Source organism: Maniola jurtina, chromosome 19 (assembly GCF_905333055.1).
Source record: "Maniola jurtina chromosome 19, ilManJurt1.1, whole genome shotgun sequence".
NCBI classification, from domain to species: domain Eukaryota; kingdom Metazoa; phylum Arthropoda; class Insecta; order Lepidoptera; family Nymphalidae; genus Maniola; species Maniola jurtina.
In genome coordinates this window covers 2,129,014-2,145,045 of record NC_060047.1, presented here as the reverse complement: position 1 = coordinate 2,145,045, position 16,032 = coordinate 2,129,014, and the positions used below count along the sequence as shown (strand labels likewise).

The 16,032-nt window shown below is 37.9% G+C and overlaps 1 protein-coding gene across 3 annotated transcripts in view; it reads left to right on the top strand.

The window, feature by feature from the left end:
• The window catches only part of LOC123874751 (hemicentin-1-like), a 156,524-nt gene that overhangs the window by 56,802 nt on the left and 83,690 nt on the right, over positions 1–16,032 (top strand). For all 3 annotated transcript variants that reach the window (XM_045920239.1, XM_045920238.1, XM_045920237.1), the window contains exon 3: positions 462–603. In XM_045920239.1, the coding sequence (XP_045776195.1) occupies positions 462–603 (142 nt within the window). The remainder of the gene's footprint in view (positions 1–461; positions 604–16,032) is intronic.

Below are 16,032 nucleotides of genomic sequence, written 5' to 3'. Positions count from 1 at the left end.
CGTTAACGTTCAAAGTTACCATAACAGGGCTCTCTCCGTCACTCGTTTCCACTCGTTTCATACAATCGTAGTTCCAATTTCATTTGAATATTAAGCAACCAAAGTCCATGAAATTTTGCAGGCATATTCTAGAAACTAATATCTGTGCCTGTGGTGTTTTAGATACTTCTAAAAATATGTAGTTTTAAAATTACATGGCCTCAAAGATTTGTTTGTGAATTTTAAGACCGCGTAACTTTGAAACCGAACATTTTAACGGAAATCTGGAAAACCACAGGCATAGATATTAGTTCCTGGACCGTTTCTACAAAATTCCATTGAGTATGACTGGTTAGTATTCCAATGGGAGACGAACTACGTTTGTATGGAGCGAGTGACGGAGAGACCCTCTTAAGAGGAATTCCAATTCCTTGATATCGGTTTAAAAAATTATTGCTCAATGATGTTTTTCTTTGTTCCAGTGTCAACGGTGGACGTTGACGCAGTGTTGGGTCGGACAGCGTCCTTGCCGTGTGACGTCACACCAGATGCTAACGAAGACCGAGTGTACATGGTGCTCTGGTTCAGAGCCGGGAAGAGCACTGGCGGGAAACCTATATACAGGTTGGTTTTTTTATTCTGATACAAACTAGCCCTTGACTGCGATCTCACCTGATAGTAAGTGATGATGCAATCTAAGGAAGGGGTACGGCAGTTTTGCCATAGGTGCCCACGCACTCGAATTGAACTGCAACTGAACTGCGCGTCGCGGCAGCGCCCCGCACGATATTCTCTCCAGCCGCGACGCGCGTACCTCGTAGCGCGTCACTGCCGCGCGCCGCGGCTGGAGAGAATATAGTGCGGGGCGCTGCCGCGCCGCGCAGTTCAGCTGCAGTTCAGTTCGAGTGCGTGGGCACCTTTAAACTGCATTAGAAATGATCAGGAGCTCTCTCCATCACCCGCTGAGTGACTCCAAGCTTTCTCGATGAGCGATGGTCTTTGGAGCCGAGTCCTAGAGTGAAAACTACGTATAGTAAAATTTCAGTATGGGATATCCTCCAGCACAATGAACTCACGATATAAAGACAATGACGGCATGAGGCTGGATGGGGATTTTTCATTTACTCTTTTATTGAAAAATTAATCACAAGTGTAAATTAAAAATTTATAACACCTCCGACAAGTGAAGGTTACAGTAACTAGAAAAGAGCTGATTACTTTCAAACGGCTGAACCGATTTTCTTGGATTATAGCTAAGAACATTCTCGATCAAGCCACCTTTCAAACAAAAAAAAAACTAAATTAAAATCGGTTCATTAGTTTAGGAGCTACGATGCCACAGACAGATACACAGATACACACGTCAAACTTATAACACCCCTCTTTTTGGGTCGGGGGTTAAAAAGAGAAACAGCATTACGTCAGTGGTTGAAAGGTCTAAAATTGATTATAGAAGCGGAAACGTCAGCGATTCGAAACCCCTGGCAATTCAAAATGTCAGCTGCGAAACGCCGCGCGTGTATTTTTGATACAAATAACACGTTTGATTGATATCACTCTTGATTTGATTTAGCGTTTCGCCTTCCTGAACTGCGGGGTCATTCTCTATGTGTGTGTTTATGTACTTTGGTTGGAAAATATGGAAATACTAGAGGATGCCCGCGACTTCGTGCGCGTGGATCGAGGTTTTGAAGATCCCATGGGAACTGTTTAGTTTTCCGGGATAAAAAGTTGTCTATGCCATGGACGCAAGCTACCTCGTTACCAAATTACATACAAATCGGTTGAGCGGATGGATCTTTAGGAATCCCGTGGGAACTCTTTGATTTTCCGGGATAAAAAGTAGCCTATGTCCGTCCCCGGGATATAAGCTAATTCTGTACCAAATTTCGTCAGAATCGGTTAAACTGTTGGGCCGTGAAAAGGTAGCAGACAGACAGACAGACACACTTTCGCATTTATAATATTAGTATAGTATAGATATTGGGTAGATAGATACAGTATTAGCTGTTTTTCACCGTCTGAAAGCAAGGTTGCGTGAAATTTGTGGTTTTTTGTCGAAAAATTAAAATATTATTTGCTACGTAGGTAGCGACTTCATCTACGTAGATTTAAGTTTGTAAAAGGCTTGTGGAAATTCTTTGAATTTCTGGGATAAAAGTGACCTCTAGGCTCTAATGCAGTTTCAGGATTCAAGCTAACTCTGTACTAAATTTCGTCATAGTGATTTTCACTCCGATTCCAAATTAAATAAAAGTAAGCTGAAGTGACAGTGGGCTGGACAAATAGTAAGAAAAACCAGTAGGCATTAAAGTCCCATGATGCTAGAATGACAACTTTGCACCAAAAACACAGGGTTGGAAGAGCCCCAACTAGGTGGATAGACGACATCAAATGAATCGCCAGGGGCCGCTGAATTCAGGCGCCGCGCCGTAAGACCGTGGCGAGTTGAATTCTCTATAAGCCTTTACCTCATAAATGGACGTCTATCTGTTGAACGATGATGATGATGAAGTATAAAAATATTACAGTGTGTGCCCGCTCTAATTTTAAATACAATCGCAACTGAAAATTTGCTACGATACGCGTGTCCGATGTAACATTTTTATATTTGCCCGTGCAAAAGGTAGAAATCGGCGTAAAAGTTGTCGATTGTCGAATGGACAAAATGTCGGAGCATTGGGGCTTTACAAATAGCACTCTCATATTGACTGATATACTTTCATTTTATTAGGACATAACTTTCCTCTTTATTGGTGCGCCAGTTACTACCAGAGCAGTTTGAGTACTCATTGCTTTAGTTTTATTGACAAGTTAAGTATAGTTACCACTTATCACCATGACAATGAACAAAAAAAACGGCCAAGTATGAGTCAGACTCATGCACCGAGGGTTCCAGACTTTGGTATTTTCGACATTTTGCACGACAAATCAAAATCTGTTATTGCATAAAAATAGAAATCTGTTTTAGAATGTACCTACAGATAAAACCCTTTCATAAAATTATTGTTACCCCACTTAGTATAGTTATCTTACTTAGAAAGTGGAAAATACTAATATTTTGTTCATGAACACATTTTTTTTTTGTGATGTAACCACATTCACAGACTATAAAGTTGATTTCAAACTACGGAATATAATAAAAATAACATAATAATAATTACTGTTAAATAAAAATACTGTTCACACTTAGATATAATATTATTACATCTAACAGTGACATTTAAAAGTAGGGTGAGCGATATTTATATATTATATTATATTTCCGTAGTTTGAAGGCAACTTTAGACCTAACTACCTACCTGTTAAATTTCATGATTCTAGATCAGCGGGATTTATACCTAAGTATATAGTTTTTCTTGGCAGACACGACGGACAAACAGATGGACAGACGGACAACAAAGTGATCCTATAAGGGTTCCGTTTTTCCTTTTGAGGTACGGAACCCTAAAAACGTGAAAATTATCCAATTCCAACTATCAAGTATAAATTGATTTATAGTTAATCCACTAATCCCGATTTAGCCAACACGCGTTTTATTATATCCGTAAAAGCTAGCGTATCAATCAAAATATACGCAAAGCTGATACAAAATACATACTCAATAATAAAACCTTTTTTATGATGACTTTCAAAGTTCCGATTCGATATCAATTTTCACATAAATCGTACGAATTTCAACCTAATTCGGATAGTATTAAAGTTTATATTCGATTGGTAAGTGGATTGGTTGTTTATCGGTGTTATATTGGTGTTATACGGAAGCTTCCTATCGCCGGATATTCGTTGGCCACCATTTTGTTACTAAAAGTCTTCGATTGATTTAAGGGCTGGGCATACATAACGCGTGAAGGCAGCAGCACGGCAGAACTCGCACTCAGACGCAAGCACACAGATAGAGGCGGACCATCTTTCTTGATAACAACTCAAACCTGTAATTGCCAAATGCGTCGCACCTCCTCCGTGCTTTGTTTTCAGCATACCAATTACCAATTTCAACGGTATGTCAAAGTGGGTACATACGTTTAGGAAGTTATTATAAGCCCTAATTCGCACGAGCGTTAAAAAAGCGTTGCGTTAAAACCCGGCGTTGCGCTGACAATACAAAGTGCGCGTTAAAAAAGCGTTGATGTGTGAACAGAGACTTGGGAATGCGTTTGTTCTATTTTGAACGCTTTTTTAACGGACGTTAAAAAACTCTCGTGCGAATGAGGCCTTAAGAGTCGACTCCAGTCCACACCGTCATCAACGCATACACATTGATCCTTAAAGTTTGTTATAGGGTTCCGTACATCAAAAGGAAAAAGGAACTCTTATAGGATCACTTCGTTGTCTGTCTGTCTATCCATCTAGTGTAATCGTATTGCGTTGTGTCTGAAGAGACCTTAGATAATTTGCCGTCGCGCGTTATGTTTCTCCAAGTCCTAAAATTCTTTAAAATCCTATTATGCAGTAGTAAGTTAAACTATACTAATTGTGTATACATAATAGAGAGAGAGAGCCAGAGCGTACTAGACCTTCGTTATTTTATAAAAGCTGAAAAAGTTTCTTTGCGTATTGCCCCCAACACAGGGAGGAACGATCATCGACTATGAAGTTTGGATCATGGCTTTGGGAGATAACAGGTAATGAAGGTGTAAAAAATCTTACCTTAAAGTATAAAGTCTAATTTTTTTTTATATTTTCTTCAGAATAGTATTAGAAAATAGAAATATCGTCATGCATTGCCAGACATTTAGTATCGTGGCAAACCCCTGTCAGACAGACACTCCTAAACTTTTAAACTTAAAGGGGGTTGCTACGATATTAAATGTCTGGCAATGTATGACGTGACTTCTAATACTACTGTTCCGAATAAAAATTAGGCTTTATACTTTGACGTAAGGTTTTTTACCCCTTTATTACCTGTTATCTCTTAAAGCCACCATGATCCAAACTTCATAGTCGCTGATCATTCCTCCCTGTGCTGGGGACAATACGCAGAGAAATTTTCAGCTTTTATAAAATAACGAAGGTCTGGCACGCGCTGGCTCTTAGTCCATAACTTACAGGCGGATTCAAAACGTTGAGAGTTTTGTGGCTCGCGTATTTTTTGCGCTTTTGTGCACTCTCCGCCATGTGCGGCTTTTGGTTAATTAGGATAAAATGCTAGCGCTTAGCGACTGAGCAAGAGAGTTAAAAATATTAAGTTTTATGAGACTTTGTTGTCTGAATTCGAGGAAGTTTTTTTGTCTGCTTATGAATAATCATTTTAGTACCTACTTCTACCTTCTAAAAATAAGAAACTAAATAATAATTATTATAAAATACTACTATAATAAATACTATTAAGTGTAATTCTTGGGTCCACGTAAAAGTGAAGTGTTGATGAATAGTATTGTATATAGTATATAATATATATAGTAGAGATTGAGGACGGAACTTCTCAATGGGTTACATAAATCAATCGCAGTCAGTGTAAAGTTGCCTTTAAACTACGGAAATATAATATAATATATAAATATCGCTCACCCTACTTTGAAATGGCACTGTTCATACTGACTTCTGTGACTTTGGTTGCTTAATATTCAAATAAAATTGGAGCTACGATTATATGGAGTAAGTGACGGAGAGAGCCCTGTTAAAAGACAAATAAACAAATAATCACACTTTCGCATTTATAATGTTATAATGACTGTAAAATAACACATTCACATTTTTCTATAGAATAGATAGCAACATCAATGCAAAGCCGGGGCGGCTCTGTAAGTAAATATTAACACAGTTACCTTAAATTTTAATTAACAGTTAATTGGTATAACCTCACGCTAGAAGCGGTAACCGTGAAATGGTGAACCGTGGTTTGAATTTCACGTTCGCTGTAAAATATGTACTTACTCATATAAGATCTGTTGGGGGTAGTGAGCCGATTAAATTCTACAACCTCTTATAATATGTAATACTTAGTTAATTGGGTATAGTTAAGTATTTTATGTAACTTAATCTAGGCTTATTAATTTACCTGCGTCTTATTTCGAAGCCTGTGTAACCTTGATAGGTAGGTACTTTGTAGAACTTGGTTATATAATAAATTAGAGACTAATAATTGTGTTTAATTTCACCAAATCATTATAAAACAAGTGTAAATTAAAAATTTATAACACCCCCGACAAGTGAAGGTTACAGTAATAACTAGAAAAGAACTGATATCTTTCAAACGGCTGAACCGATTTTTGTGGATCATAGCTAAGCCTCGATCAAGCCACCTTTCAAAGACAAAAACTAAATTAAAATCGGTTCATTAGTTTAGGAGCTACGATGCCACAGACAGATACACAGATACACACGTCAAACTTATAACACCCCTATTTTTGGGTCGGGGGTTAAAAAATGAAAAACTTTAGTAAAAGCCACCTGTAAAACCAAACAAATATTATCTTACTGATAATTTCAAGCCTAGGAAAAACCCGGCCAAGTGCGAGTCAGACTCCGCGCACCGAGAGTTCCGTACTCGAGTATTTTTTCCAACATTTTGCGCGATCAATCAAAAACTATAATACATAAAAATAAATAAAAACCTGTTTTAGAATGTACAGGTAAAGCCCTTTCATATGATACCCCACTTGGTATAGTTATCTTACTTTGAAAATTGAAAAAACTAATATAATTTGTTCATGAACACTTTTTTTTTTGTGATTTAACCAAAAATGCTGTGTAGCTTTTTTCTTAATATGAATGACCTACGCTGCTAACTTAGAATTTCACCCACTTCCCGCAAACATATCACAAATATTACGTTACTTTTTCCCTCTTTATCAGTCGAATAGCTCATGATATCCGAGACGCGTACCATAAAATAAGATCAGATGATAGTGGGGCGATGAAAATTGTTATGTCATCATAAATTCCGGGTATTTTGTATAGCTTGTTAGGCGGGGGATATGTTTTTACGATTATCGTCGGAATCAATTATGCGTTATGTGTAGATCAGATATTTTATGGCGTGAATTTTATTTTGTCACATTTTATGTCACACTATAGAAGTGTGTACATAGCTATCCTGTAGTTTTCCTTTGAAACGGGAGGCGCAATATATTACGTGGCCCATTGATTAAACCTTGTTACCACGAACTGCCAATGAAATCATAAAGTATATCTCATAATGTTGTAAGAAAAAGAAACTGTCCTGACTCATCAATGCTCAGTCCAAACCCTTGGGCTTAAGAATTGAGATTTTGCACAGAAGCTCCCTTTAAATGATGTAGACAAGGAGTACCTACTTACAGAGAACTCTTTCGAAATTCCCACGAACTCGAAGGGTCACTGGTAGAGATCTCTTATAGAGAAAAGTGCTTCCATGTCCACTTCTTTTCTTTTTAACCCCCGACCCAAAAAGAGGGGTGTTATAAGTTTGACGTGTGTATCTGTGTATCTGTCTTTGGCATCGTAGCTCCTAAACTAATGAACCGATTTTGATTTAGTTTTTTTTTTGAAAGGTGGCTTGATCGAGTGTTCTTAGCTATAATCCAAGAAAATCGGTTCAGCCGTTTGAAAGTTTTCAGCTCTTTTCTAGTTACTGTAACCTTCACTTGACGGGGGTGTTATAAATTTTTAATTTACACTTGTTCTCTTTATTGTTACAACTTTCTGGTTCAAAAAAATTAAAAAGAGAAATAGGGAAAAAGCGAATTTATATTTTCGCACAATATTCAGGTGCAATAAATTCGAAGGACAAATTCACAACGGCCGATAGCTGACAAATTACTGACGATTAATTTGACGTCTCTTTTGGAGCTCAGTTGACAGAACTCCACGCAAAGGCATTTAGAAAGATTCAATCACGAAGAAAGAACATTAGGGGCGACCTAAACGCCGGGCCATTAATCACGGGATGTCATTTGTTACTATTTGTTTTATTGAGGTAACTGTTCAGTACCTACTGATTGTTCTATTTTTATAAATTCATTAATTCCATGACCTTAAAATTTTTAGGTCATTGAGTTCGGCTATAAAAATTGTTCGAATAACAAGTGTAAATTAAAAATTTATAACACCCCCGACAAGCGAAGGTTACAGAAATAACTAGAAAAGAGCTGGTAACTTTCAAACGGCTGAACCGATTTTCTTGAATTATAGCTAACACTCTCGATCAAGCCACCTTTCAAACAAAAAAAACTAAATTAAAATCGGTTCATTAGTTTAGGAGCTACGATGCCACAGACAGATACACAGATACACACGTCAAACTTATAACACCCCTCTTTTTGGGTCGGGGGTTAAAAATCGTGTTTATTTAGCTGTCAAATTAGTATAACACCCTGTCCGGTTTTTATTAGGAAAACATACAGCTTAGTTCTATATACAAAACAGCTAATACAAATAAGCTATTACATAAACCAATTAAGTTTCCACTGTTTAGTTAATACAAAGACTTTTAAGTTGGAGTTTATTACATTTCGAGCTTACTGGTTTTTGAAGAAATTGAAACAGAGTTTTATTTTTATTTAAATCACCCTTGAATCAGCGCTGTGTGCTAACTTAAATCAACCGTAACTTTGGCAATCTTTGGCATTCAACATTATGCTGATCTGGACCTTTTTAGGGTTCCGTACCTCAAAAGGAAAAACGGAACCCTTATAGGATCACTTCGTTGTCTGTCTGTCTGTCAGTCTGTCCGTCGTGTCTGTCAAGAAACCTATAGGGTACTTCCCGTTGACCTAGAATCATGAAATTTGGCAGGTAGGTAGGTCTCATAGCACAAATACAGGAATAAATCTGAAAACCGCGAATTTGTGGTTACATCATTAAAAAAAAAATTAAAACGTGTTTCAATTTTCAAAGTAAGATAACTATACCAAGTGGGGTATCATATTATGAAAGAGCTTTACCTCTACATTCTAAAACAGATTTTTATTTATTTTTATGTATAATAATAATAGTGTTTGATTTATCGTGCATAATGTTGGAAAAATACCCGAGTACGGAACCCTCATTGTGCGAGTCTGACTCGCACTTGGCCGGTTTTTTTCAGACTGTGCCACAAATGACACAGTTTGTTTTAGAGCTTCTACTCAGAGCCTTATGATGGCATAGACTGACGAGATTATTATAATCGTGTACCAATTATGACATAAGAAGGAGAATAATTCGACATTTCTCTTGAAGCAAGTTAACAATACAACAAAGGCTGTTAGGAAGATTCAATCTTGGGAAAGTACATTAGGGTCGCACCAAACGCCGCGTCACGGTCATTAATCACTGGGCGTCGTTTGCTGCTATTTATTGAGGCGACCCCAGTGTCGATGGCTCCTTAAACCTATGTTTTGTAGCCCTATTACTGGTAATGCTTTTGTTGAAATTAAAGAGGTTTACATAAAGGGTAGAATATTGTATTCCTTACTAGCAACTGTCCGCGTCTTCGTTCAGTGAAAATATAAACCCTCTGTATTCCCCATCCCGCGCGAATTTCAGAAAATCTAGCCTTAATCCTTGACTATATTATCTGGCCTTATCCCTAGCCTATATTACAAAGAAAGGTTTTTCTAAAAAAACCCTCGGGACTCTTTGTTTTTGGTGACAATAAGTAGCCTGTTTTACACTCCAGGTCCACACTAGAAGAGATAACTACATTTGTGCAAAAATATTCATAATAATGTAAGTAGGATTGTTCAGTAATTATAACATAAGGAGGAGAATAATTCGACATCTCTCTTGAAGCAAGTTAACAATACAACAAAGGCTGTTGGAAGATTCAATCTTGGGAAAGTACATTAGGGTCGCACCAAACGCCGCGTCACGGCCATTAATCACTGGGCGTCGTTTGCTGCTATTTATTGAGGCGACCCCAGTGTCGATGGCTCCTTAAACCTATGTTTTGTAGCCCTATTACTGGTAATGCTTTTGTAGAAATTAAAGAGGTTTACTTTTGAGTGGGATAGAAAAAGAAACAGAATGGATCTTATTAACAACTAGAGGATGCCCGCGGCTTCACCCGCATGGATTTCGGTTTTTTGAAATCCCGTAGGAACTCATTGATTTTCCGGGATAAAAAGTAGCGAATGTCCTTCCCCGGGATGTATCCCAAGTCTGTACCAAATTTCATTAAAATCGGTTCAGCGGTTGGGCCGAGAAAACGTAGCAGACAGACAGACAGACACTTTCGCATTTATTATTAAGTATGGATTTTTTTATCCTTGACATCTGTCTATCTATCAGTGGGTTGTATCTCATGAACCGTAAAGTGTTTATTTATATTGCCCCTATATATTGCCCTACAAACAATAAGAAATCAAGTAGGCGAATTTAAAAATGACTGGCATGCCAATTAAGTGACTTATTTTGTACGATACGGAACCCTTCGTGTGATAGTCGGACTCGCACTCGACCGGTTTATTTTTAGATATACCTAGTTGTTTCCCACCCTTCCCACTTTACAAGAGAATTCAAAGCATTTTTGTCATGTAATATTATAAAAGCTTTATTCCATTCATATTGGCTTATTTCAATAAGTAATTACGGTGAGCCGCCAAAAACAGGGCACAAAAACTAATTTGCAGGGTGTTCGAAAATTTAATTAATATTATTATTGTATTTAGCTTTAATTCAATTGTTGGGGCAAATTATTGTTTTCATTAAATGATTTTGTATGACGTTTACGATGTTGTTTTAATTTATTTGTTTTGTACAACAAACATTTTGTGGGTGTTGCGGTCAATGGTTTAACGACAACAATGTTTTGATGATGCGTAGTTACATAGGAAGGTCTGTAGCAACTAAGTAAGCCTGTGGTGACAATCATGTATGGATAAACTTAATAATTTTATCTTTAAATTAGATCTTCTAACTTATGCAGGCGACTTCGTCATAGAGATTGAATTCTCAAAAAGAAAAAAACTTAGTGGAAATCTACGTCATAATTCTCAGTAGTGAGCCGGCGATAGTTGGATTAATGATGATGATATTGTATCTCCGTACTTATTTGAGTATAGTTGACAAGTACCAAGCGATTTGCTTCCTCGTTTCTAATCCGAATCGCCAGGATATGGAACGCAATTCCGGCATCAGTTTTCCCTTCCACTTTTAATATGGGTACCTTCAAGTCAAGATTGAGTAGTCAATTTCTAGGCAAGCGCGCTCCATCTTAGGCTGCATCACCACTTGCTAGAAGGTGTGATTACAGCCAAGCGTCAGTCTATAAAAAAAATATTAAAAAAATAGTTAAATGTAGTCCTATAGAAGCAGGCGTTATTTTGCGGAAGTCCATGATATACAAGGAACCAAAAGCTTAATTTGCTATAATCCGCCAAACCAAGGAAATCTGTATAGTACAACATGCAGCATGCGACATGCACCGCCCGCCCTCCCACTGACAAACATGCAGGAAAAGCCAGCCACCAAGCAAGCCACACGTACCACCACCACGCAGCACCACACAAATCGCAACACCACTCGATGCACGTTTCGCCCCGACACCAGAGCATCCTCAGGAGATGTAAACCTTACAATGGACAATTGCAAAAATTAAAATAAAAATAGTTAGACTTTTATTTTTAGATGAAAATTGGTGTCAGGTGCCAGTGAGTATGTCCAAAAAGTTAGAGGTGCGTACCCGGATTTGAACCTCGGATACACCGAATAGGAGGCCGAAGTCTTAACCACTAGGCTATCAGCGCAGGATAGTAATAGCCCGGTAATCAAAGTCATGATCAAGCCATTGCTGCATAGTTAAACCATGTTAAACTTTAATTTAACACTGTGCCACTCGTACCTCGCTCTCCAACCCCAAAGCTTTCTCACGAGAGCCATATAGCTAACCGTATGTAATGCGGTGTACGACTTAACAGGACTCTCTCCGTCACTCGTTTCATACAATCGTAGTTCCAATTTCATTTGAATACTAGCTGATGCCCGCAGCTTCGCCCGCGTAGATTGGTCAGATCCCCTGCAGCATCAGGATTGAGGAGTTGGAATCCAAATTTTTTATGAAACAATGTCGCAAAGTTCCTCTATCGATTAAAAAAGAAATGACGCAAATCGGTTCAGAAATCTCGGAGATTTCGGTGTACATAGGTAGAAAAACACAACTCCCTTTTTGAAAGTCGGTTAAAAAAGTAGCCTATGTTACGCCCTGGTCAATCCTCTACTTGCCTGTGAAAGTTCCATCAAAATCGGTTCAGCCGTTCCAAAGATTAGCCTTTTCAAACAGACAGACAGACAAAAATTTTAAAAACGTGTGATTCAGTTATGGTATCGTTCAAATAACCATATGAGCTTAATATGAGGTAGTTATTTCGAAATTACAGACAGACACTCCAATTTTATTTATTAGATAGATTAAGCAACCAAAGTCCATGAAATTTTGCAGACATATTTTAGAAACTAATATCTGTGTCTGTGGTGTTTTAGATTTTTCTAAAAATATGTAGTTTTAAAATTACAGGGGCTCAAAGATTTGTATGAAAATTTTTAAGACCGCGTAACTTTGAAACCGAATATTTTAACAGAAATCTGGAAAACCACAGACATAGATATTAGTTTTTAGAATATGGCTGCAAAATTTCATGCAATTTGGTTGCTTAATATTCAAATGAAATTGGAACTACGATTGTATGAAGCGAGTGACGGAGAGAGCCCTCTTAATATATGTCGTAAAACTTGAGCTGTACAACCTACAAAGTACTATTTAGATTAAGTGTAGCCACTCGCTTATAGCGGCGTTTTCTCCTGTTTCATACAACGTTATAACTTTTGATCATGGAATTCTAAATGAGCTAATAGAAATGACGACCCCTGTTTTTGATTGGAACTTTTAAACTTTGAGGGCCTCTGGTTACCACGACACTAAGTCTGAGATCTACAGAGGGCCCTTAGACTTTGCTCAGACTTAAGACACTGTTAAAACGAGACAGCGATATACTGCTGCCATAAATCTATCTCGTTTTAATTGAATCTTAAGTCTAAGCAAAGTCAAAGTGCTGTCTATAGATTTCAATCTATGTGTCTGGCAATGCATGATGTGATATCTTATACTATTCCAAAGAAAATATTAAAAAAAATAGTCTTTATACTATGACGTAAGATTTTATTTTTTATTTTATTTTATTTATTTGGGACAGTAAACAATTAGATATTATGTATTAAAACTATAACTTAAATCTATCTATTTTTTGCACCTTTGTTACCTGTTACCTTCCAAAGCCACCATGATACAAACGTCATAACTGATCGTTCCTCCGTGTGCTGGGGACAATACGCAGAGAAACTTTCAGCTTTTATAAAACAACGAAGGTCTAGCACGCGCTGGCTCTCGCTCTATAAAACCTGTCCATAAAATGAGGCTGCAAAGATTAAATCGCATAATAAATAAACAAAAAGCCAATGAATTAAAACACCTCGTTAGTCTTAGGTAAGGCGTTCTCACAAACCGTCTGGGTCCCTGGGGAGCCGTATCGCTAACCAGCACATAATGTGCTGGGGACGTACAAATTAAACCTCACAATGCAAAGTTACACTTTATTCGATTAATTTTCTGTTGTTTAATTCTCAGAGAAAGTGTATTTACAGGCATGCCCTACCTTGAATACATAGTAGTTCAATGACCTTGACAAGTTTTTTTTTCATTCAGCTACAAGTGCGGTCAAGGGACTCTAATCTCACTGGGTGGTAAGTGATGATGAAGTCTAATAATATGGAAGCGGGCTAACCTAGAAGGCATATGGCGGTTTTCACTAAGCCCATACTCCTTTAGTTTCTACACGGCATCGTACCTTCGATGCGGGGTTTGAAAATGGTATCGCACAGCCAAAAATTTTATAAGAGAGCTTGTATCCAAACAGGCAAGTGGTCTGTGTATCCAAAACACGGGCATAGACTAATTTTTATCCCTGAAAAATCAAAGAGTTCCCACGCAATAATTTTCACTGATAAAAAAATAATTTGAAAGCACCATATCACTAGCTCCAGGTAGTTTTGGGTGCATTTTTTTCATTGTCGTTTTAGGGTTCTGTACCCGAGGAGTGCCAATAAAACCCTAGTACTAAGCCTCCGCTATCCGTCCGTCCGTCTGTCTATTAGCGGGCTTCTATCTCATGAACCATCACACTAATCACACTAATATTATAAAGGCGAAAGTTTGTGTGTATATGTGTGTGTATGTTTGTTACTCCTTCACGCAAAAATTACTAGACGGATTTGGCTGAAATTTGGAATGGAGATAGATAATATCCTGGATTAGCACATAGGCTACTTTTATCCCGGAAAATCAAAGAGTTCCGACGGGATTTCGAAAAACCTAAATCCACGCGGGCGAAGTCGCGGGCATCGGCTAGTAATACACAAAGAGTTGAAATCACGGAATGTGTATTTACATTGCCGCTATAACAGCAAATAATAGAAAAATTCAAAATTAAAAAAAAAAAAATCGATACGGATTCCTTCCGACTTGCACTGTAAGTACTGTTTTTTCTCATCATTTTCTGTAGTAGACTCACTCTAGACTCTTCATAATATCCTTGAATTTATTCACATACACATCCTGTTTCAATAATATTGTTTCTCATGGGGATAGTCTTAACTAAGGCGTTCTTGCAAGCCACTTGGCTATCCCTGGAGAGCCGTGTTGCTAACCAGCGTATAACGTAGCGGAAGACTTAGCGAGAACTACAAATTAAACCTCACGTTACTAAGACAAACTTTAATCGAATACCGTTAGTTATGGTTGCTTATTTGGAGACAGGGATTGGGATTTAAACCTCAGATTATAATTGTACTTTGTAAATTAAACACATTATTCACTAACTTTAAAGGTGAAGGATTAATTTTGAGGAAACTTGCATGTCTGAGAGTTCTCCATATTGTTCTCAAAGGTGTGTGAAGTCTGCCAATCCGCACTTGGTAAGCGTGGTGAAAAAAACCCTTTCTCATTCTGGGAGAAGACCCGTGGAGTAGTGAACTGTTAATAATGATGGTGACACTAGCGTTCCTACGAGTCTATCCGTTAAATTAAAAACTAACTGACTGACAAACCAATGCTGATTCAAGAACCTTTTATCTATAACTAGCTGACGCCCGCGACTTCGTCCGCGTGGATTTAGGTTTTTCGAAATCCCGTGGGAACTCTTTAGTTTTCCGGGATAAAAAGTAGCCTATGTGCTAATCCAGGATATTATTTATCTATCTCCATTCCGAATTTCAGCCAAATCCGTCCAGTAGTTTTTGCGTGAAGGAGTAACAAACATACACACACACACACACACACACACACACATACAAACTTTCGCCTTTATAATATTAGTGTGACGTTCCCTAGTAAGAAAGGAGATTCAGAAATTAATTCCCAGAGAAGCGGTCAGCTAGTATTCATTACCATCATCGGCCTATCACTAGCCCACAACTGAGAACGGATCTCCTCTTAAAATGAAAATGGCTTAGACCTATTTAGTCCACTCTGACCAAGTGCGCATTGGCAGATTTCACTCACCTTTGACAACATCATGGTGAAATCTCAGGCATGTACGTTGTCAAGTGTGACCGCAAACACAGGTGCACTTTTTATATCTCTCCCGATAAAGCAAGAGATATTTATTTGCAAGCAATTCAATGCAATGATTGCTTAAGGCGCAAGAGACGGTTCTGCCCGCGAAATTTATATTTAACTAGCTGACGCCCGCGACTTCGTCCGCGTAGATTTAGGTTTTTCGAAATCCCGTGGGAACTCGTTGGTTTTCCGGGATAAAAAGTAGCCTATGTGCTAATCTAGGATATTATCTATCTCCATTCCGAATTTCAGCCAAATCCGTCCAGTCGTTTTTGCGTGAAGGAGTAACACACACACACACACACACACACACACACACACACACACACACACACACACACACACACACTTTCGCCTTTATAATATTAGTGTGATTTGGTTTTTCGCAATTTGTAAATTATTGAAATAGGTAAATTATGGCATTCTACCTAATTCCGACATTGGCAGTATCATCTTCACAGGATTACATAAAAATCTTAACTTGAAAGTTTTAGTCAAAATAATGAGTTTGACATGAGTTACTCACAAATTAATCGATA